The sequence below is a fragment of the Eulemur rufifrons genome, chromosome 24 (assembly GCF_041146395.1).
Source record: "Eulemur rufifrons isolate Redbay chromosome 24, OSU_ERuf_1, whole genome shotgun sequence".
In the NCBI taxonomy this organism is placed as follows: Eukaryota; Metazoa; Chordata; class Mammalia; order Primates; family Lemuridae; genus Eulemur; species Eulemur rufifrons.
Genome location: NC_091006.1, coordinates 7,221,307 through 7,240,874, shown reverse-complemented (window position 1 = coordinate 7,240,874; position 19,568 = coordinate 7,221,307). Strand labels below are relative to the sequence as shown.

At 55.7% G+C, this 19,568-nt stretch overlaps 3 protein-coding genes and 1 pseudogene across 9 annotated transcripts in view; all 4 read left to right on the top strand.

Annotated features, from left to right (window-relative positions):
- AKT2 (AKT serine/threonine kinase 2) overlaps positions 1–2,964 on the top strand; it is a 44,995-nt gene extending 42,031 nt beyond the window's left edge. For all 7 annotated transcript variants that reach the window (XM_069457868.1, XM_069457869.1, XM_069457870.1 and 4 more), the window contains 4 exons: positions 106–320; positions 878–965; positions 1,087–1,189; positions 2,367–2,964. In XM_069457868.1, coding sequence (XP_069313969.1) covers positions 106–320; positions 878–965; positions 1,087–1,189; positions 2,367–2,446 — 486 coding nt within the window. In that variant the 3' untranslated portion in view covers positions 2,447–2,964. The remainder of the gene's footprint in view (positions 1–105; positions 321–877; positions 966–1,086; positions 1,190–2,366) is intronic.
- Positions 2,965–10,234: 7,270 nt separating this feature from the next.
- Positions 10,235–14,096, top strand: CCNP (cyclin P). Its single transcript, XM_069457880.1, is given in 7 exon segments — positions 10,235–10,367; positions 10,369–10,608; positions 11,973–12,062; positions 12,138–12,293; positions 12,881–13,039; positions 13,111–13,262; positions 13,931–14,096. Coding segments are annotated over 7 exon segments (1,008 nt in total). The 5' UTR covers positions 10,235–10,322.
- Positions 14,097–14,996: 900 nt separating this feature from the next.
- LOC138375171 (U6 spliceosomal RNA) lies at positions 14,997–15,052 on the top strand (annotated as a pseudogene).
- A 1,653-nt stretch (positions 15,053–16,705) lies between these two features.
- On the top strand, positions 16,706–19,452 carry TTC9B (tetratricopeptide repeat domain 9B). The gene is made up of 3 exons (XM_069458183.1): positions 16,706–17,129; positions 17,733–17,915; positions 19,219–19,452. Exons 1-3 carry the CDS (start codon positions 16,709–16,711, stop codon positions 19,344–19,346), a joined length of 732 nt encoding a protein of 243 aa, XP_069314284.1. The 5' UTR covers positions 16,706–16,708; the 3' UTR covers positions 19,347–19,452.
- The last annotated feature ends 116 nt before the right edge of the window (positions 19,453–19,568 follow it).

Below are 19,568 nucleotides of genomic sequence, written 5' to 3'. Positions count from 1 at the left end.
GGGCTGGGGGTGGGGGTGCAGGAGCATGTGAGGCCGGGGTGGAGGGGACCCTCCGAGGGCAGGACTGTGATTCTGCCTGGCCCCTCACTGCCCCTCCTTCCGCAGGTGCTGGAGGACAACGACTATGGCCGGGCCGTGGACTGGTGGGGGCTGGGCGTGGTCATGTACGAGATGATGTGCGGCCGCCTGCCCTTCTACAACCAGGACCACGAGCGCCTCTTTGAGCTCATCCTCATGGAGGAGATCCGCTTCCCGCGCACGCTCAGTCCCGAGGCCAAGTCCCTGCTTGCTGGGCTGCTTAAGAAGGACCCTAAGCAGAGGTGAGGGCTGGCGTCTGCCCCGCCCTGCCCTGCCCTGCCCAGCGCCTCAGCCTGGAGGGGTCAGCCTCCGCCACCGGTGCACTCACCCGTGGGTTCACGTCACAGTGTGTGTTGTCCCCCACACAGCCCCTGAAAATGCCCACGGCCAGCTCTGAGCACTTTGGGGCCAGGCCCGTCCTCGGCACTCTCCCTGCACTGCCTTGTTTCGTGGGGACGCTGAGGAGCAGGGCAGCCCCGTGCCTGGCCTGGGATCGCCGATTGCACGTGGCAGAGCCGGGATGTGAACGGGCTGCCGCCGAGCCTGCCCTCCCAACTCCGTTTCTGGGCTTGGGGTGCGGGCGGGCTGTGAGCCCTCAGGAGGTTGCAGTCTCCCTGGCTCTGATGCCGGCACGAGGCTCAGGGTGTCCTGTGTGAAGCAGTGGTTTGTGACCAAGACAGAATCGCTGAAGGCCGTGCAGGGCCCACACGTCGCAGGCTCAGGCCTGCCTGCGCCAAAAGCCTGTCCCCCAGAACCTGGCCGCCCTGGGAGGTGGGTGCTGACAGCCGTCTCTGCCCAGGCTTGGCGGGGGGCCCAGCGACGCCAAGGAGGTCATGGAGCACAGGTTCTTCCTCAGCATCAACTGGCAGGACGTGGTACAGAAGAAGGTGAGCCCCCCCACCCCGCACTGCCTGCCCCCGACAGGAGCCTCCAAGGGCCATCATGGGTGACCTTGGTTGAAGCCTCCTGTCCTTAGAGTCCCTGAGTCTGGGCTCCTCTCCTCCGTAGCTCCTGCCGCCCTTCAAACCTCAGGTCACATCTGAGGTCGACACAAGGTACTTTGATGATGAATTCACTGCCCAGTCTATCACAATCACACCCCCGGACCGCTGTGAGTATCTGGGGCCCCTTGCCTGGTGGGCATGCTGGGTGGTAAAGGGGTGGGGTCTGCACTTGACCCAGTTCTCTGGGAGGACCCTTGAAGGCCACCCTCTCCGTGTCTGGGAAGCTTGCACTAAGATCTCCTTGCAGGGCCTTTTCCTGTGGGTCCTCCTTGGACCCAATGAGGCTCGCCAGGAGCCACTGGCTACAGCATACTCCAGAGCTCAGGTGGCAAGCTCTGGGCACCAGATAGCCTGGGTCCTTGGGGCTGGATTGGTTCCATGACTTTACAGTTGTTTGAGTTCTTGCTCTGAACCTAGCCAAGGGCTGGGCTGTGCTGGAGACACAGCAGTGACTGAGCTAGCCCTGGGCCCCACCCTTGGGGAGCTCCCAGTCCAGGTAGGGTGACTGACAGCCCAGAGCAGTCAGGGCTAGGATGTAGGAGCCCAGGGACTGGGGAAGCCCAGAGGAAATGCCTTACCTGGCCTGCAGGTAGGGAGGGCTTTCTGGAGGAGGAAACAAGCATGTCAACTGAGATGCATTCATGGCGGAAGCAGTGGCATATGGGGTGCCAGAAATGGGCAAGAGCATTGCACGGTCAAGGAACAGGCAGCAGTCAGGGAAGATGGGGGCGGGAAGAGAGCATGGAGCCAGAGTGGGAGGGTTTTGGGGGCCCCTGGGAGGAGTGGGGACTTTCTGCATGGGGAGCCATAGGAGGGTTTTGTGCAGAGAGGGACAGGGTTGCATCAGGGCTTTAGAAAGTGCCCCTGGCTGCATGTGGAGGGTGGACTGGAGGGGTGAGGGTGGGGGCCAGGGCAGGGACTGGGCTGGAGGCGTCTGGGGTAAGCCATGGTGGTGGCGTGGGCAGGGGAGGGAGAGAGGGGAAGGTGGGACGCTCAGAAGGCCAAGTGACCGAGCTGTAGGCCAGGGGGCAAGAGCGCAGGTAGCTTCGCAGACAGGGCTGCCCAGGGCTCCGGCCTGAGGAGTGGGGCGTGGCTGAGAGGCCGGTCAGGAGGGAAGCTGCCGAGCCTTCCCCGCCCCCCCTCGTGGGAGCCCCCTCCGGCTGCGGGTTCATACGGTGGTCCCACTGCAGTTCTTGCCGTGGCCGGTTCCCCAGGGAGTCTGGGCGGGGTGCCCGGGCCCTGTGCAGGCCGGTCCTCCCCAATCTGCCTCCACCAACCCCGCAGATGACAGCCTGGGCTCACTGGAGCTGGACCAGCGGACCCACTTCCCCCAGTTCTCCTACTCGGCCAGCATCCGCGAGTGAGCAGCCCTGCCGCCGCCACAGGACGCACGCATGGCTGCCATCCGCTGCCCGGGTGCTTTTTTTTTAACTTTTCATTTTGCCTTATTGGTTTGTGTCCCTATCCCTCGCCTCCTCGCCCCCATTTCCAGTTTCTCTTCAGTCCTCTCCCAAACTCACCTGAGCGGCCCCAGCAGCCCTTGCCTTGAGCCTCACCTTTGCGCCCAGACTAGCGTTGGGAGACTCCCCACCTCCTGCCCGGGACCGGGCTGTCGGGTGGACGGAGAGATTCAGGTTTTTAATCAACACAAGCCCCAGCAAGGGGCAAAGCATGAAGTGTGGCGCCGTGGGGCCTGCCTGCATTTCCGGCCGGAGCGCCACGCGGGCAGCCTGCCCACACGCTGCTGCTTCCGGACGGAGCCGCCCGACGCCATTTGACACCCAGCGGACAGTGGTGCTGCCTTCCGTGCCCTGTCGTCTAGGCTCGGAGTGGCCTGGCTCGGGGCGGTGTAACCCCCCGGCTCCCCCATGGGGGCAGAAAAGCAATAATGTCCAGGGACAGGCAGGGGGCCTTGGAAGCCATGGGATCTGGGGGTTAGGGCTCCCTTGTGAGTGGAGCCAGGTCCTTGGATCTGCATCGTGGGGAACCAGGAGGGACCCAGGGGGGTGGGCGCTGCTCCCCCTCCCCGCAAGCTGCTCTCCTGACCCTGTGGATGAGGCAGGAGGGAGGCTGGCCTGCCCACCCCTCAGCCCCGTGCCTTACCAGGGCTTCCAGCTGGCCTCACCTCCCGCTGGACCCCAGCCTGGCCCAGCCCCACTGGAGCACGTGGGCTGGGATCGTCCCCTTCTCTCTGCCTGGGGGCGGAGGGGCAGCAGCCCTGGCTGTTACACATCTCGCACCGAGACAGTATTGGGCCCCGCGGACTGGGGTGGGGGTGGAAATCTCTGGTACATGTTGAGTGGGGGGCCCCCGAGAAGGGAGGCTCCTAGGCCACCTCACCCCCTCCTCCCTCCAGGGCCCCACATTCTGCAGCCTTAAGGTGAACATGAGCGCAAGTCCGTGTCAGTGCTGTGGATACACGTGTGCATGCCTCGGACTGTGTGTCCGTGGGACACAGAGGCACTTGGGTGTGTGTATGTGCATTGGGGGTGTGTGTGTGCGAGGGCTGCGTGTCCTCAAGTGTGCATGGTGTGTGTGGGCTCGGGTCCCCACCCCCTGCCTGAGCATTTCATCCCATGGGGGAGGGGTGCGGGCCTGGTGGGAGGAGCTCCACCTGGGAGCCCCCGGCTGCCCTCCCCTCCCTTCTCCCCAACATCTCTGGGTGTCTGGAATTTAGTTTCTGTGGTTTTGATCTCCCCACCCCACCTCCTGAACCAGGCAGTTCACAGAAAGGCGTCATGGGGTGGGGTGGCGGGTTGGTGTGGGTGGGGGGGGGGTCTTTTTTCCTTTTTGTGTGTGTATGTTGTTTACCTGACGATTCTCCCCCGTCCCCACTGGCCTTTCCTTGTCCTTCGTATTTGTACGGTACAAGCAATAAAGACACTCGTTTCAGACCGGGGCCGAGCCTGCACTTGTGCTGGCCCACCTCCCTGGGCACCAGCTCCTTCCTGCTCCTGCGCTCCCTTCACAGGTCCCTGGCCAGCCAGGAAGTGGGGACACGTGGGGGCCCAGCAGGAGCGAGGAGGTGGGAATGAGCTCAGGACTAGGGCAGCTGGGGGTGGGCCTGTGCACGAGGCCAGGCTGGAGCTGGCAGGAGGGCGAAACTGGGGATGGCATCGGGGCAGCTGTGGGGCTGGGGTTGGGTATGGCGGACAGAGACCTTTCTCGGCCTTCAGATGCTACTTAGGTTAAAAGAGGTGGGGTGAAAGGACGAAGTGGGAGGTTCAAGTGGCTCAGAACAAGGAGGGTGCATTTGGTGGTGCTGAGTTCTGGAGCTGAGTGTGAGAGGGAGTGGTTCATTTCACACGGCCACCAGGCCCTGGCGTGGGGCATTGCCCTTCTCCCTGTTTACACTATAACTGGGAAGGCTCCCGAATTCCAGGACAAAGTCGGTGTGTTAGTGGTGTTCGTAGTTGCTGTCAGCTGGGAGCGCCCGGCCCACCCTCAGCTCTGGGAACTGACCCTCTGACGGCAGTTCCCTCTTTGCTGGCTGCGTGCTGGGCCCTTGCCGCTCCCCTGTGTGAGTCCTGCGGGCCGGGCGGAGGCTGAGCGGGAATCCTCCCGTCTCCAGACCCAGGCCTCAGCGCTGCGCCCTGCTGCTCGGAGGGCCTGGCACAGGTGAATTTAATTTCAGATTTTGCCAGAAGATATTAGGGCTTCACAACCATTGAGTCTTTGAGATTTTAAGCGAGTTTGAGCAGAAAAGTCAGATCTAACTTAGAAAAATCAGAGTTAGCTATGGCTAAGACTCCTGGTGTTTTTGTTGTTTGGTTTCTAAGTTCATATGGACTTTATTATTAATTTAATTACAAAAGTCTGCCCCAGTGGTCATAAAATAAACAGAAAAGCCTTTACTCTTCCCTCTGGTCCCAGCCCTCTGATGTGCCCAGTGTGAAGTTTCTTCTCACATCGCAGTGACTCAGATTTCCCAGGGTGGGCACATTCCTGGCTACCTCATTCTTCTAGGGGGGCTGTCTCGTACTCCATGGGGATGGGGGCCCACGATTTAATCAGCTGCTCCCCTTCACTGAACATAGGAGGGCCGTCTGGAAGGTATCTAGCCAGTGTTAATACATCTTTCATATTACGTGGCTGGATGCTTTCCAGACAGCCCTCGTATGTCCTTATACGTGCTGGTGCTTGCTTCTGTAGCTTTCCCAAGGAGGGAGTTAGAAGTGAAAGAGTTTTAATAAAATTGTACCAATTAAATTTTGAGTGGATAATCACTTCTGCAATGTGCATTTTAAAAATTTCACAAGTTGGTGTAAAGAATAATGTATATACATGCTGTGCCATTTAAAAGAAACACAAAACAGAAGAGTACAGGGAAGTCAAAATGACTTCAGGGCTGTGAGTGCTCACTTTGGTACCCACGTTACCTCTCTGTGCACATGGACACAGTGTCATAAACAGGTTGTTCCCTACCCTTCTTCTCCCCTGCATGACCCTGTCCTCCTATTTCATGCCAGCCCCTGGGGTCCGTCCTGCCACATCACACCCATGCGCCTGCCAGCGTGCGCGTGTTAGTAGGACGTGTTGGGTGGCTGGTTAAGGTTCTCTTTCAGCTGCTCTGCATTTGGGGAGCGAGCGCTTTTCCGTTGCTTCCCAGGGTTCCTTGGGATGGATGCCCCTCAGCTGATCCAGCTGCCCCCTGTTGACAGAAATTTACTTGGTTTCATTCTTTTACTGCAACCAACATGCTGTAATAAACCTTAACAACCCATCATGACTGTGCGTGTGCTTTTATGTGGGTGGCCTACATCCCAGGATTTTTACACATGTCAGGTAGCTTTCCAAAAAAGAGTGGTGATTCACATGTTTTAAATTTTGAGGCCCAGTGCGGTGGCTCACCCCTGTAATCCTAGCACTCCGGAAGGCTGAGACGGGAGGATCGTTTGAGCTCAGGAGTTCGAGACCAGGCTGAGCAAGAGCGAGACCCTGTCTCTACTAAATAGAAAAAGCCGAGTGTAGTGGCGAGTGCCTGTCGTCCCAGCTACTCGGGAGGCTGAGGCAGGGGGTTGTTTGAGCCCAGGAGTTTGAGGTTGCTGTGAGCTAGGCCGACGCCATGGCACTCTAGCCCAGGCAACAAGAGCGAGACTCTGTCTCTAAATAAGGACATATATAAATAAATATATAAACAAATATATAAATATGTAAATAAATGAAATAACTGCAGACTTGCAAAAAGCTTTCAAACTTTCAGAAATAGTATTGTACTAAGATTATTCTAGGGCCAGGGCAGGAAATATAGAGATGAATCTGGAGCATCTTGTAGTGACTGAAAGTAAGGACTTGCTTTAAAAAACACCCAGAACCTTCCATGGATGGTATTATGTCCAAGGGACACGGGAGCCAATGGAAAGAGGTGCCAGTGGCCAAAGCCGGAAATAATTTGAGCAATGAAGTAGCACAGCCTGGGTGTGGGTCTCATGCCTGTAATCCTAGCACTTTAGGAGGCTGAGGCAGGATGATTATTTGAGGCCAGGAGTTCAAGACCAGCCTGGGCAACTCATCAAGACCCTGTCTCTTAAAAACTAGCATTTTATTGGGTTTTACCCAAAGTATGAAGTAAATGACTCAAGTGACAATTGGGAATAATAAATGTCCTATGCAAAATTATGAATTTTTGCAGACAACCTTCAAGGAGGGAACACATAACCCCCTACTCCTTAGGTGTGAGTAGTGACTCCAAAGAGTACAGTATGGAGAGAAAGTAATTTTTCAGTGGAGAAACCTGATAAACACGGTGTCATCCATGTGATCAAGGTCAGTGTCAAAATCATGTTCACAGTGTGTACATTTAATGTGATGTAACTAGAATGATAATTTACTTCTGTGGTCTCCCTCCCCAAAGCACATAACCCTCATCTAACCAAGAGAAGACAGACAGACAAATCTCAATTGAAGGATGTCCTGTAAAACTGCAGTTCCCAACTCCCGGGCTGTGGACTGGTACCAGTCCATGGCCTGTTAGGACCCGGGCCTCACAGCAGGAGGTGAGCAGTGGGCGAGTGAGCGAAGCCTCGTCTGTATTAACAGCTGCTCCCCGTGGCTCGCATCACTGCCTGAGCTCCGTCTCCTGCCAGATAAGCTGTGGCGTTAGATTCTCATGGGAGCATGAACCCTACTGTGAACTGCACAGGTGAGGGAACTATGTTGCGCGCTCCTTATGAGAATCTAATCCCTGATGATCTGAGGTGGAGCTGAAGTAATGCTATGATGCTGGCGCTGGGGAGCGGCTGCAAATACAGATTACCATTAGCGGAGAGGTTTGCACAATAAATGTAATGCACTTGGATCATCCTGGAACTATCCTCTCCTGCCTGCCCCCCCAACCCAGGTCTGTGGAAAAATTGTCTTCCATGAAACCGGTCCCTGGTGCCAAAAAGGCTGGGGACTGCTGCAAAATGCCTGACCAGTAGTCTTTAAAACAGTCAAGGTTATTAAAAGTAACAGTCTGAGAAACTGACACAGCCAAGAGAACCCTAAGGAGACATGACTAAATGTAATGTGGTGTCCTGGAACAGAAAAAGGATATTAGGGGAAAAGTCAGGAAATACAAAGTACGGACTTCAGTTAATGTATTGGTTCACCAAATGTACCGGGAAACTGAGTGTGGGGTAGGTGGGAACTGTCTGTACTATCTTTGTGACTTTCTGTAAATCTACTCAAGAATAAAAAATTTTATGTAAAAAAATTACATGAAATACACACTTCACCTAGGTTCCTTGTAGCATGTTTTTAAATTGACAAAAGTAGTATTTGAGCATTTTACTGTGTTAATTTTATCCCCTTTGTCACTGCCCTCCCCACCTCTGTGTTTATATATCAATCCTAAAGCAGAAACGTTCTCTTATATAACTGGTTCAGTTATCAAAGTCAGGAAGTTAACATTGAAACAATGCTCTTCTCTACAGACCTTAATAAAGTTTTAGTAATGATCATGCTTACTGTCCTTTATATATATATATAAAAAAAATTGTCTTGCTCACAACTCAGTCCAGGCTGAGTCTGTTGCATTCAGTTGTCAGATTTGCAACTTACAGGGCAATTATTTTGCAGAATGTCTTTTGACCAAGGTTGGTTGCCTCGTGTTTCCTTGGGATTCTATTCAAGCTGTTTCTGGCAGGAATTCCCAGAAGTGATGTGCCCTTCTCTGGGCGTCCTGTCGGAAGGCACATGAGGATGATTTGTCCCTTAACTGGTGATGACTTTGATCCCTTGGTTAAGGTGATGTCTGTCGGCTTTCCCTACTATGAAGTTACTACTTTCCCTTTGTACTTTAGTTAACAAGCATCTTATCTAGAGACACTTCGTAAATATCCAGAGTCTCATTAAATGTTCACCCACTAGTTTTAACATATGTTGATATTTTTCGGATGAAATGATGCTCATGGTGGTTGCCAATCATTTTCCACCGTTCTTTCTACATTTATTAATGTTCCAGGGGTAAGAGCTTTTTCCCTCCCACTGCCCCAGTTATATCATAGTGAATTAGTAGTCTAGTTTTATTCAATCCTTTGTGATCATTACTGCCAGCTTGATGCTCAGATTTTCCTAGATTTGGCTAATGGCTTCTGTGTCTGACTTGCCCTGTCACTGGAACACTTCCTTACTTGCTGCCATGCAAAGGTGTTCCAGATTTTGTACCTTCTCTTGTATGACTGACTGTGAAAGCCATTTCTCTAAGTAGCCCTGGTTCCTTTTGGTGAAGAATGGTATGTAGAAGCCAAGGTCAGGGTGCCAGGTGTACTTACCGCTATCGGGGTGTCACTGTTCTCGGGCACTCTCAGTGGACTAAGCTAGGAAATAACATGTGTTGCAGACACAGTGCTAATTCCTGTATATTCACTGTGTGTTCGCAGAACTGTATCTCCACTTCCCTTGCAACACCACAAAGTCCATTCGAACCTCCTGCCTATGTTTGTACATCCATTCTCATGACAGTGCGAAACTTCTCTTTACCACAATGCGTTTACTTCTTTGCACATTCCTAAAGTAGCTCAAGTATTGCTAACTCACACAGCTGTGAAAAAAAAGCCTCCTAACTGGAATTCAGTATGTATTTATGGTTCTTTTTGCCTTTAGTTGTTAGTGTACAGTCAAAGTACTGTGCTCCACAATGACTTTGGTTAGTCCCTGCTTCCCCCACCCTTCCCAGTGTGGTTGTATTATGCATTTGGAATATGGTTAGTTAGGCTCATTTCACATCTTGAACTGTAAAGCTTTTTTTCCTATGGCAGTTTCCAACCCTCACAGCATAATGAACTTCCACATGTTGAAGCAGGTTCCACATGGGGTCCCAACAGGCTGGTCTTTGCCGAGTGCCTACCAAAGTCCCTGGGATATCTGCTGGTCCCCAAGGCAGGGCCCACCTCCTCCCTCTCTCCTTTCCAGAGCAGGAACTGAGGCAAGGAGGGGTGGATAGAGGGAGATGCCAGTGGGGCTTCTCAGGTAGGAGCGTGCCTGGTGTGTATGGCTGAAGAGGACCGAGTGAGCGGATGGGGTAGATGACCTCGGAAGTGTGTGTGGTGGGGGAATGGTGGGGGCAGATGCATAGGGTGTCATGAACCTTTGCCTTGAGGGAGATGGCAGCCATGATGGAGTTCTGAGCAGAAGCAGGGTGTGATGGCACTTAGGTGTGTGCAGGAGTCCTCTGGCTTCATGTGGTGACAAACTGTAGGGGATGGAAAGAGGGGGAGCGGTCAAGAGGCAGCTGCACTAGTCCACACCAACTGCTGCTGACGTGTCGGTCCCCAGCTCAGCGCTAGACAGTGGGCTTGGTAAAGGCAGGAACCACGCGTGATTTGCTCGCCCCCGAATACCCAGTGCACAGAACAGAGGCCTTCCTTAAATATTTGTTACATGACTTATAACTGCCATATCTTGAGCTTTTACGGTATCAGCCCTGTGCTGGATACTTAAACAGAATTTTCTAAAATCCTCAGGACAATCCTGTTGGCTAAATTTTGAAATAATTCCCATTTTATGGATGAGGAAAGTGAGGCTCAGAGGGGCTACTCCTGGGCAGCAGGATGAGGATCTGACTCCAGCTGCCCGACCTTAGAGGGTTTGGAGAGGGCAGAGTCAGCCTAACTTTCGCCTTTGCTTATGCACCTGCCCGTGCGAGGCGAGCGCAGTGCGCATGCGCCCAGGCGCATTTAAAGCAACCGCCTCAGGTGCCTTTCTCCAGCTGCAAGTGGTTTGTGCTTGGCTTTGCCGGCTACGCCAGCCTGGAGGATGCTGGTGAGAGGCGGGAGCCAGGGGCACACCTCTCAGCTCGGCCTCTCTCCAGGCGCTGAGCCCCCCCAGGCCCTCTCCCTTGCAGAGTCCCGCTGCTGCTTCTGGTGCAGAGCCTCCGAGCGCCCCAGTCCCCGACGGCGTCCCCGCGGCCACGAGTGTCTCCCCAGGACGCCTGGAGAGGCCCCCGGGGCCGTGCGCGCCGCCAGGGCTGGAGGAGGCGCTGAGCGCGCTGGGGCTGGAGGGAGAACGCGAGTACGCTGGGGACATCTTCGCCGAAGTCATGGTGAGCGGACCCGCCTGCCCCTGGCAATTTCGGCGCCGCCCCCACCCCTGGAGGGCAGTCAGGGGTTCGAACCTCATGAGGCCAAAGGTGGCTCACTCGCCCAGCACCCACTCAGCAAGCATCTGCTGACTCCCAGCTCGCCAGCAACCTGTCTCCTCTCTCCTCGCTGGACGTCCAGCGCCCACCCCCAATTCTACGCTTTTGGAGGGGGGGTTGTTTCTCACGCAGTTACCCGCAGTTCTTTCCGCTCGGAATGCCCTTCCCCACTGTCCCCAGGTTGTTGGCACCCTCCTCTGGTGCTTCACAGTCCCTCGTACTCGTCCCTCACTTTTATTCGTTTAACAAATATTTAGCGATTTGTTCAATGTTTCCAAGCACGCTCTAGGCACTGCAGGTGCTGCTGCCCGCGTTCTGCGGAGACAGACAAGCGGGTTATGCCCTAGTTACAGAAGGGCCACAAAAGACCCAAACGCAGGCCACGGTAGTCCTCAAGCATGTGCACGAGATGGGTTCTGCCGGGGGAGACACTGAAGGGAAGAGTTTGTTTAACAAACCATCTTGTGAGTCTCTCCTGGGCCAGGGTCTCTGAAGGAGCCGAGATACACCTGCGGTCTGGGCGGAAGCGCCTGCCCTTCTGGCACTTGCCGCCCAGAGACCACACAGACAAAATGCACAGGGAAACACCAGGCGTCTTCAGAGTGGAAAGGCTGTGAGGGAAATGCAGGAATGAGAGAGAGTGAGGGGGTGGAGGAAGGAAGATAGAAAAGTCAGGGAAATTGTAGCCGAGGCTTGAGTGATAGAGAAAGCGATGCGAGAAGCTGGGGAAGGACCGCTCCAGGTAGAGCGGGTGGTAAGTACAAAGGGCCTGGGGTAGGCATGGGCTTGGCATAGTCTAGGAGCCAAAAGAAGGCTGAGTGGCTGGAGTGTGGGTTGTGAAGGGAGAGGGAAGAGGAGGTGTTGGAGCAGGTGTAGATAGAGTCTGAGAAGAATTAGGATTTTCTCCTAAGGGTACTGGGAGTCATGGTTGGGAGTAGGGGAAGGTTTAAGCTAGGGAGTTCATTGGTCAGATCCATTTTTGGAAAGACCCTTCTAGGTGCTCTGAGGGGGATGGGTTGAGAGTTGGTAGGCAAGAGTGGACTCTGGGAACCCAGGCGGGAGATGCCCAGGAGGCCGAGTGACCCTGGGGGCTACTGGAGAGGTGGGTAGGGAGGTGTCCAGAGCAAAGGCCAGGGTTCTAGACGGAGACGTGGAAGAAGAGCACATTTGGAGGCCAGTTTCCTTGTGGCACCTGCGACGCGAGGAGGGAGGCGGCTGCACCCCGAGGCACAGGTGTGGAGAGTGAGGCCATCCCTGCCCACCCCCAGGTGTGCCGCGCACTGCCCCAGCGAGCCCTGCCGCGCACTGTGACCCCGGAGATGCGCGCACTAGTGGTCGACTGGCTGGTCCAGGTGCATGTACGTACCGGGGAGCCTGCGGGCGGGGCTGGGCCCCCATCGCTGGCCGTGGTGGTCACCCGTGCCCTTCCCCAGGAGTACCTGGGCCTGGCGGGGGACACGCTCTATCTGGCAGTGCACCTGCTCGATTCCTACCTAAGAGCGGGCCGGGTGCGCCTACATCGTTTGCAGCTGCTGGGTGTCGCTTGCCTGTTTCTAGCGTGCAAAATGGAAGAGTGTGTCCTTCCCGAGGTACTTCTGGGGTGTAATTTGGGAGGGTGGAGACCTTTCCACCAGCCCTGATTAAATGCCTGTTGTGTGCTAAGCACCACGCCAAGCGCTTTACTTTTGGAATCCCGACCTATTTGTGCGAGGGATGGGCTGCTCTTGTGTCCCTTTAATAGAGGAGGGGACCCAGGCCCAGAGAGAGGAAGACATTTTCCCCAAATCAAGTAGTTGAAACTTGGACTCAGTCTTGAATAGTTATAGTCCATCTTGAGTGGTTATAGTTAATATGCATGAACCCAGTGTCTTAACTGCCTGGTGAAGTAAGGGAGTAGTATCTCGGTTTTATGGAGGGGGAAACTGAGGCAGAGAGCTTAAGTGAATGTTCCATGTCATGCAGTGAGTAAACAGTGGAGTCTGAACTGGAACCCAGGTCTTTCTGACTCTGAAGCCCAGCTCTCCACGCCTTCCAGACCCAAGTAAATGGCCCCATTTTAGAGACCAGGAAACTGAGGTCCGAACTTGGACGGAAGTGATGTCAGGCGTTCCAGGGCAGGGAGTAAAGAGCCAGGATCCAAGGCTCCTCCACCGTCCCCTCCACCCCCCGTCCGCAGCCCTCCTCCCTTTGCCTCCTGAGCGCCGGCTCCTTTTCTCGGGCTGAGCTGCTGCGAGCCGAGCGCCGCATCCTGAGCCGCTTGGACTTCCGGCTGCACCACCCCGGCCCCCTGCTGTGCCTGAGGCTGCTGGCTGCGCTGGCGGGGAGCGGCCCCCAGGTGCGTGGGGGGTGGGGGCGTGGCCGGCGCGTGGGGGGCGTGGCATGGCGTTCACCACGCCTCCTTGGTAGGTGATGTTGCTTGCCACCTACTTCCTGGAGCTGTCCTTGCTGGAGGCCGAGGCTGCGGGATGGGAACCGGGTCGTCGCGCAGCTGCGGCTCTGAGCCTGGCGCAACGCGTGCTTTACGGCGCGGGCCCCAGGCCCCTGTCGGCATTTTACAGGTGTGGCTTGGGTGGAGGGCTGTGATCGGGTCTCCAGGACCTCCCTTTCTGGTCACCATCTTCACCATCTCAGAGAATGAGAGACAATTACTTGGGGAGGAGGTGGCACTTAGACTGGACTTTTCTGGAGTTGGGAGAGAATGGGGTGTCTGCCTAGTCCGGAGGATCCCACTTGCTTTTCTCTGGGGGGTGTTTGAGAGAAAGGAGGTGTTTTTCCAGGTTTGGGGACCCTTAACCTTGCCTCAGGGCGGAAGATGCTCTGCCTTCCAGGCTTGAGAACAAAGGGTTTCCCAGGCCTTGAGTCTGCCCGCTGATGCGGTGGCCCTTTAGCTGCTAGAGTCGTTAGCCATGCCGCGGGGTGGCAGGGTGAGTCACTTTTCCTCCCAGCGTGTGCCCCCAGGGTAGAGCGTTTGTCTGTCCATCCTCAGCCTCACTCCTTCCTTCCTCTCGGGTGCTGGCTCCGCTCTAGCCGAGCTCTGCGGGGAGAATCGCGTGTCTGCCCCTCCTCGGGGTCCCCATTCACTCTAGTTGAGGATGGGACACGTGTTCGACCTCCAGAGAGCACCTGGGCAGCCCCCAGGCACCTGTCTTCGCAGCCTTGAGCCTCCTGTCCCGAGGATAGGTCATCTTCATCCGCTTGCCTCAGTTTCTCCGTCTCCCCGCTGCAGCCCCGAGGAGCTGAACCCTCTCGAGCCGTGCATGGCCCGCGCCGCGCTCCGAGGCCCCGCGCCGGGCCGCGCCGCCGTCTTCCTCAAGTACGCGCGGCCCCCGCGCCAGCGCGCCAGTCTCGCCGCCGCCCGCCTCCTCCGCCGCCCCCGGCCTGGGCCTCCGTGAGGGCGGAGACTCGGCCAAACAAACAAAACAAAACCGCCCTCAGTGTCTGTCCGTCTCTCATCTCAATAAAAGAGTTTCTTTTAGTCTGAGCGCTCTCGGTCCTTATTGGTCGCATTCTGGGCCTCTCGCGCTTTCCATTGGTCGTTTCCTAGGTCTCTCGTCCCTCTGATTGGATATTCTCACAATGTTCCTTAATGGTTGCTGGGAGATGAGATGCAAATTCTGAACTCCTCCACGAGGGGGCACCAGCGGACTTTCCCAAGCACCACTCGGCAGCGTTAAACTGGGATCCCCTCGTGGTGGGGAAGAAACTGCAAGGGACAGGGATTGTGGGGAACTGAGAATGCCCGCTCCACTCATGAGGAATGCTACCTCGATGGTCGACTGACTTTCAGATTTTATTCAAGTAAAGCCGAAAACCTGCAATTCCATAAAAACTTCTGTTTATGTCAACTAATTCCATTTTTATGGTTGTACAAGCCCACATCACATAGGCTGGCCTGTGACGGTCATCAATTTGTAATAGTACGAGTCCTTGATAGTAAGATCTCGGACAAGGGGGTCTAATTTACATAACCTCTGAAGTGCCCCAGTGCCAAGGGGGATAATTAGTAGATAATGATAGTACTGACCTCATAGTGGAGTGGCGAGGATGTCAGTTAATATATACATAAAACTCTAGGACAATGCCTGGCACCTAGTAGATGCTGTGAAAGTGTATCCTAGAAGGACTGTGGATTAGGTACAGTTGCCCTCTGCTACTGTGCCCCAGTACCTAGCCATTTACTTGGTCAGAAAACATTTGTTATGAATCAAAGGATCTCCATATTTTTAATTAAAACCACACATCTGAGGTGAGTACACTGCTCGGGAATTCAAGCTCAAGAATTTTAGACTCCTGTGCTTGCTTCGGCAGCACATATACTAAAATTGGAACGATACAGAGAAGATTAGCAAAAAAAAAAAAAAAAAAAAAGAATTTTAGACTCCTAATTGAGCCTGGGTTTGGAGGCACAGAGAGGAAGATGTTTCCACCCGTGAGGTTGTTCAAGGTTGGACACCTTGAACATCCCAAGGTTGGTGCCCAGGGATTGGGGAGAAACTCATTCAGCAAAAACATTTTACAGCAAAGTACAATACGAGATAGAGGCAGATGCTGCTGTTGGGTTGGAAAGTGCTGTTTAGGCTCGTTCAGCCTGTTGAATGGGACCTGCCATGGGACCTCTGGGGGGAGGATGTGCAGAGGGGGTTGGGGGGTTGGAGATACAAGTGCTTGGGGCCAGGACCCAAGCTAGGGTCTTGGGGGAGGGGGGAGGAATGGTTATTCACTAATTTATTCAATGACTATTTATGCATGCTGACTCAGAGCCAGGCATTTATGATCACATAACCCAGAGTCTAATGGAGGATAAGAAACACCAGTTGTTAATTTCCCATTATTGTAGAGGCCCTGTGCTAAGTGCTTTACCTGCATAATATAATTCAGTCCCTACAACCACTCTGAGCTGAACGTGCCTGTTATCCTCATGCCACACAGAGGAAGTTAAAGTGGAGGAAGATCGAGGAATTGGCCAAGGTCCCATAGCTATGTGGGCGGCTAAGGAGGATTGAAAGGCAATCACCTCATTCGCCCTGTTTTTCTCTGGAAAGCTTCCCCCATGCTTTCTCTCTTGAACACTTTTATTACTGTGCTGCTTGCCTTGGGCTGTCACTGACTGGGGACTTGTCTGCCTTCTTGCTGGTTTCCCCCCTAGACGGTGAGCTGGATGAGGGCAAGAAGCCTCGTTTATAGAGCTATCTGCTCCAGGAAGCCTTCACGCACCACTTCAGCCCAGGACAGGTGCCTTCTCTGGACCCTCACGGTCTATTGTGCCCCCTCATCCTGGCCGACCCCTTTGCATGTACCTGGCCCATCCCAATCCTGACCCTTCTGCCTGAGCTTCCCAGGCTAGCTCACTCAGGGCTGTCACTGTCTGGACTGGGGGCCCAGTGAGGGTCTGAAGGTCTCTCATCACCCAGCTGATGTCCCAGCATCACCCAACACAGAGCCGGGCACAGAAAAGATATCAGTGACTATTTATTGCATAAATAAACAAATGAATCCCAAAGTTGGTATTATTGCTCCATGTTACTGATGAGGAGACAGAGTTCCTGGTGATTTAAGTGAGCTGGTCAAGTCATACAACTAGTTAGAAAATAAGCAGGGATTTAAATTTGGGCAGCTTGAGTCCAGATCCTGTGTTCTTATCCAATATGTCAAATGGCTAGTGGGCTGAAAGCCAACTTTCTGTGAGGTTGGCATCTTCCTGCTTTTTTCCCCCAACCTCGTCCTTTCCTTCTAGAAATCTTTGGGAGCTTTGGGCATGGGGGAACAGAGCAGGCAGGAGGGAGGAGAGGGTAAACGGAATGGGAAGGAGAGAAGCCGACTGAAGAACTAGGACTTGGGCTAATTTGAAGGTGAGCGTGGGGAAAGTCTTGAGGGGTTTCTCTAGACCCATAGGGGGCAGCCGGAGTCGGCTGCCGGAGGTGCGGGGGCGGAGAAAGGGTGGGGACCGGCCCCGCGGGGGGCGATGCGGTAGCTGCAGCGGCGGCGGCGGCAGGAGTTTCCCACAATGCAGCGCGGCGCGCTGTCCCCGGTGCTAATGCTCAGCGCTGCCCCGGAGCCTCCGCCGCGCCCGCCTCCCGCCCTCTCCCCGCCGGGCCCGGGCCCGAGTCCCCGCCATGGCTCAGCTCGTCCGGGTCCCGCTCCAGAGCCGTCGGGGGGCCTGGGTGCGGCACTCGACAGCAGCCTGCGGGCTGCCGTGGCGTTCAAGGCGGAGGGCCAGCGCTGCTACCGGGAGAAGAAGTTCCGGGAAGCCATCGGCAAGTACCATCGGGCGCTGCTGCAGCTGAAGGCGGCGCAGGGGGCCCGCCCTGGCGGCCTGCCCGCCCCCGCCCCCGGGCCCACCAGCAGCCCTGGGCCGGCGCGCCTCAGCGAGGAGCAGCGGCGCCTGGTGGAGAGCACGGAGGTGGAATGTTACGACTCCCTCACGGGTATGCTGCCGTCGGGGAGGGGGGCACAGAGGGGCATGTGTGTGAGAGGCGGGCAGTGAGGGGCAATGACGAGCCCTCGGGGACTCGGAGGCGTGGGGAGTCTGGAGGCTGAGGGGTCCAGGGCTGTGGTCTGCTGAGGGAGACCTCAGGACTTGATCAGGAAGGGGTTGGGGGTAGGGGAGTCGCAGGGTCTTTGGCTGGAGGGAGGGAGCCGGGATGCAGGAAATGGGCTTTGGGCTGGGTCTTCAGGGCCCCACTTCCCCTGAGTCATTCTTTCCACCCCCTGCCACATGCGAACCTAAGGTGAGAAAGGTCCACCCTAAAGGAGCCACCCAAGGCCCCGTTGCTCGCCTCTGCTAGTGCCCTTAATACTCCTGTCTAGTGAAACCCGGCTAATCGCCCAAGAGCTCTTGTCTGTGCCTTTTGCGCCCTCTAGCGGCGGCGCAGATTGAGTCTACCTTGCTGGGCCACCAGATCGGCGCCCCCTGTCGGTCTGAGCAGTCCCTTGGGCCGGGTTCCCGGCAGCCTCAGGCGTCTCCAGGCCAGGTGGGTTCTGGGAGGGCCGGCTGGCTCTGAGAGTATCCGCCCCCGGCGCCCCCGCAGCTTGCCTGCTGCAGTCCGAGCTGGTGAACTATGAACGCGTGCGCGAGTACTGCCTCAAGGTGCTGGAGAAGCAGCAGGGCAACTTCAAGGCCACCTACCGCGCTGGAATTGCCTTCTACCATCTGGGCGACTACGCACGCGCGCTGCGCTACCTGCAGGAGGCCCGCAGCCGGGAGCCCACAGGTGAGCGGCGGGGCGGGGCGGGGCCGGGGAAGGGGCTAGAGCGGAGGGAACGGGGGCAGGAAGAGCAGAGCAGAGCAGAGCAGCGGAGTCCTCTGCCAGAGCGGCCTGGAGGGAGGGCTGTACATTCACCGACGTTCCCCCCCTCCATCCACCTACTCCTTACACACCCATTCGTCCACTCACCCACCATTCATTCAGCCACCCCTTCACCTGCCATTGAAACATCCATTCATCCATCGGTCCTCTGACGTTTACCCACCCACCTCTCTTCTACTGCAATCGATCCATCCTGACACCTCCCATTCCCCTGCTCAGCCACCTCCCTATGCGCTCACCCACTGTCATCTCCATTACCGCTCCCCCAATACACACTCATCCCTCCACTCACTAACCAACCCATTCACACACTCACTGATTCATTCACCTTTTCCATCACCCACTCATCCACCCAGGTTGGGCAATGCCAGGAATTTGGGGGGGTGTGGTTAGCAGAGCTGGAAACTGTTCCTTGTTCTTTGGGAGATCGCAGGCAGGGTGTGTGCATGTGTGTGGATGCAGGCAGGCAGGCAGGCACACCAGTTTTACATTAAGTGCTAATGAGGGCTGGGCGTGGTGGCTCACACCTGTAATCCTAGCACTCTGGGAGGCCCAGGTGGGAGGATCGCTGGAGGTCAGGAGTTTGAGACCAGCCTGAGCAAGTGTGAGACCCCGTCTCTACTAAAATACAAAAGATTAGTGGGGCATGGTGGCATCTGTAGTCCCAGCTACTTGGGAGGCTGAGGCAGGAGGATCGCTTGAGCCCAAGAATTTGAGGCTGCAGTGAGCTATAATGACGTCACTGCATTCTAGCCAGGAGGACAGAGTGAGACTGTCTCAAACAAAAAAACAAAACAAAACAAAAAAACAAAAAAAAGAAAGAAAGAAAAAGAACGAATGAGGAGGAAAGAGGGATCACAACAGGTGCATGACGCAGGGCTGTGGGAGGAAGGGGGCAAGATTAGCTTTCCCAGTAAGTGGTTTGGAGAACAGACATCTCACATATGACACTGGAGAAGTAGAAGTGTGACAGGGGCCCTGTGAAGGGGCATTCCTGGCAGAGGGCGTAGCAAATACGGAAGCATGGAGGTGTGAAACGTCTGTGCCCTGCTGGTTGTGGCTGGGCTTGTGGGGAAGGGCTGTGGCAATACTGGCTGTGAGGGGCACCCACTGGAGACTGGGGAGGATGGGGTGTGAGCTGAGGTGGTGCAGATGTCACCTGCTGCCCCAGGACACCCAGATAATGCCCTGCTGACCTCCCCTGCAGACACCAATGTCCTCCGCTACATACAGCTGACTCAGCTGAAGATGAACCGTTGCAGCCTTCAGCGGGAAGACAGTGGCGCCGGGGCTGGGGCCGGGGCCGGGGCTGGAGCCCGGGATGTGGTTGGCTGAGGCCAGCCCAGGGGGACCGAATCTACCCCCACTCCCTCCCATCTCACATGTAACTGCCCCTGATGTGTGTGTTCGCTGGTAAAACACTTGTCACTGGTGACCATAACCTCTTTGTGTGTTCTTGTGGGGACCAGGGAGGGGACATGGGCCTGGGCCTGATACCTTGGACCTTAGAAACTCAGGGGGGGCCAGGAAGGGTGTGTGGGGTGGGGAGTGTCCCCC

Bases quoted from the DNA above. Each gene is read 5' to 3' on its own strand.
- TTC9B (XM_069458183.1), top strand. From the start codon at position 16,709: ATGCAGCGCGGCGCGCTGTCCCCGGTGCTAATGCTCAGCGCTGCCCCG. The intron at 17,130-17,732 runs GTATGCTGCCGT...GCGCCCCCGCAG, and splicing joins ATGTTACGACTCCCTCACGG to CTTGCCTGCTGCAGTCCGAG. The intron at 17,916-19,218 runs GTGAGCGGCGGG...CCTCCCCTGCAG, and splicing joins CCGCAGCCGGGAGCCCACAG to ACACCAATGTCCTCCGCTAC.